General features: G+C 60.2%; 1 protein-coding gene across 4 annotated transcripts in view; it reads left to right on the top strand.

Moving 5' to 3' along the window:
• Window positions 1-2,046: 2,046 nt before the first annotated feature.
• MSI1 (musashi RNA binding protein 1) overlaps window positions 2,047-2,294 on the top strand; it is a 30,331-nt gene continuing 30,083 nt past the window's right edge. For all 4 annotated transcript variants that reach the window (XM_041420602.1, XM_041420601.1, XM_041420600.1 and 1 more), the window contains exon 1: window positions 2,047-2,239. In XM_041420602.1, the coding sequence (XP_041276536.1) occupies window positions 2,181-2,239 (59 nt within the window). In that variant the 5' untranslated portion in view covers window positions 2,047-2,180. The remainder of the gene's footprint in view (window positions 2,240-2,294) is intronic.

Here is a 2,294-nt window from a genome sequence, read left to right as displayed (position 1 = left end):
CAGTGTCCCTCAGAGTGTTCAACTCGTACTGTCTTAAAAATAACGCATTCAAAATTATAGTAATGCATTGGTAGCAAACCAAGAGATGTTATCCTTTAGTGAGTCCAACACTGAGCTCTTAGTTGTTTTTTTTTTTTTTCTCTTGTTTTTAATTAGCATTAGTAGTGTGCCTAGGTTGGACAATTATGGAACACAAACCTTGTGCCAGGTGACTTGAAATTGTTAGTTCTCCCTTTAAAGTATTTGCCCTCCAAATGGGAGAGAGCAGGTGCTGGGAAGAAGCAAAACCTCACAGAGTTTGGGCAGTGTGGCAGGAGGCTGTGGTGGCTCTGATAACCCAGCTTTGTCCAGGTTTCTCAGGACATGCAAGGGGAGATGGCTGGGGTGCTGCCCCAGCACCGCTGCTTCCACTGGCTCTGCAGTCTTGCCCATCACTGCCAGCTGCAGTACCACCTCTGCATGTCATTATTTATATTTCCCTGCTGCACCAGCCCTGCTGCCTCTCAGGGCACCTCCACCCAAAGTGATGACTTCAACCCTGTGGAATGAAGAGTGGGTTATTCTGGAGAAGCAGCTCAGCCTGGACCAGTGGCAGCAGGAGCTGGGATGCTGCATAGCTCAGTTCCCAGGGGCAGCTTCTAAAGCTCTGGTGTTGAGTGTGTTGTGTGCCCAAGCACAGGGCTAGGACACAGGATAGGATCCTGAACCAGCTCAGAAAATGGGGTGGGTGAGTGGTGGTTTGGCAGAGCCAGTGGGCAGAGGATGAATTTAACTCAGAGTTGCAGCCCATGTAACAAAAGATACTGTTGCAAAGTATTGCTATAACAAAGGTGTAGTGGTTCCTCTCCAGGAAGGAGAGGATGTGTATTGGGATGTAGAAGAACAGTCATGAGAGAGGGGGAAGAAAGGTCAAATGAGGATGGCACTGACCTGAGCTGTCAATACCTTGCTTTAGGCAGTGAGAGGGTACAGGGGGGAACCCATGCTGGAAGGAGCAGAGCCAGGGATGCCTGCCTGTGGGAAGTATTTGGCATCACAGTAGCATATGCCTGGAATCTAGTGATACCCTCTTGACATGAGAAGGGGTCACAGCACTGTCATCAGAGGTTTTGAGCACTGCTCTGTTCTGATATGCCACAGATGCAAAGAAGTGCCTTCTCCAAGAGAGTTGCTTGGTACAGTCAGGCAAAGTTTCAGCTCTCCTCTTGCCTCCAACTTTACAGGTCTTTCATTTGTTCCTTGCTGAGCTCCTCCAGCCACCCGGGCTAGGTTGCCCAGGAGCAGAGGCGGAGTGCACAGACCTGCTCAAGAAGCAGCATGTGAATGAACTTGTGTGGCAGTGGAACTCCAGTGGAGCTCGGCACGAGTCTGTCAGCCTGAATGAGTAAGAAACTGCGCGGTGCCTTGGGGACCAGCCTACCCCCTTCCCAGTGAGCCGCGGGCAAAGAGCGGCTGGGCTCTGCGTACCTGGTGCTGCGGGGCTCTACGGGGCTCCGCGGTGCCCAGCAGCAGCTCTGCCCCGGGTCCTGCAGCCTGGGCACTGCCGTGCGGGGTAGCAAGCGGCGAGGCCGGGAAGCCCCTAACCCCTGCAGGGTCCCCGTGGGCTGCCAGGGGACACGGAGATACCAGGGCTCCGAGAAGGCGCCTCGACTCCCCGCTGCCCGGTCAGGATCCCGGGGTGAGCAGGGCAGTCCTGGTCCCGACCTGGAAGCGCCCTCGACGGCGGCGAAACACCGGGAGAAACAGGGCCGGCGTCTCCGGGGTCCGCCGCAGCGAGCCCGAGCGCACCGGGCCGGGCCTGGCTCCGTCGCCCTTTGTCCACTGCCCCGGGGCAGGTGCGGGCGGCGCGACCAGGGACAAAGCGGCTGCGAGCTCCGGGGCAGCTCCTGGCGCCGCCGAGCCCGGGGTCGGGCGCTCTCCCCCAGCGCGGTGCGGGCGCGGCTGCCGGCACTCGGCCCCGGTGCCGCCGGCGCTCTTTATGCGCAGGGCGGCCGGCGGGCCGGCGGGGGTGGGAGGAGCCGGGCAGGTTGTGCCCGCCGGGCCCTCCTCCCTCGCTCCCTCCCCGCCCGGCGGAGAGGGGTCGGGGGAGGGGGCAGCATGGCCTGTCCGTCCGGCCCCTTTTCCAGCGCTCATCTGCCCCGGGAGTGCGGCGCCGCTCCTCGCAGGGAGAAGAGGTCCGAATGGAGACAGACGGCAGCCAGCCCGGCCTCGCCTCCCCGGACTCCCCGCACGACCCCTGGTACCTCCGCAGCGGCCGCCACTGGCCACCCCCACCGCCCCCCCCGGTCCGGCCG

Source organism: Onychostruthus taczanowskii, unplaced genomic scaffold (genome assembly GCF_017590055.1).
Source record: "Onychostruthus taczanowskii isolate IOZ18803 unplaced genomic scaffold, ASM1759005v1 scaffold64, whole genome shotgun sequence".
NCBI classification, from domain to species: Eukaryota; Metazoa; Chordata; class Aves; order Passeriformes; family Passeridae; genus Onychostruthus; species Onychostruthus taczanowskii.
Note: the sequence above shows the minus strand (reverse complement) of the source record. Positions and strands in the feature narration are given on the sequence as shown.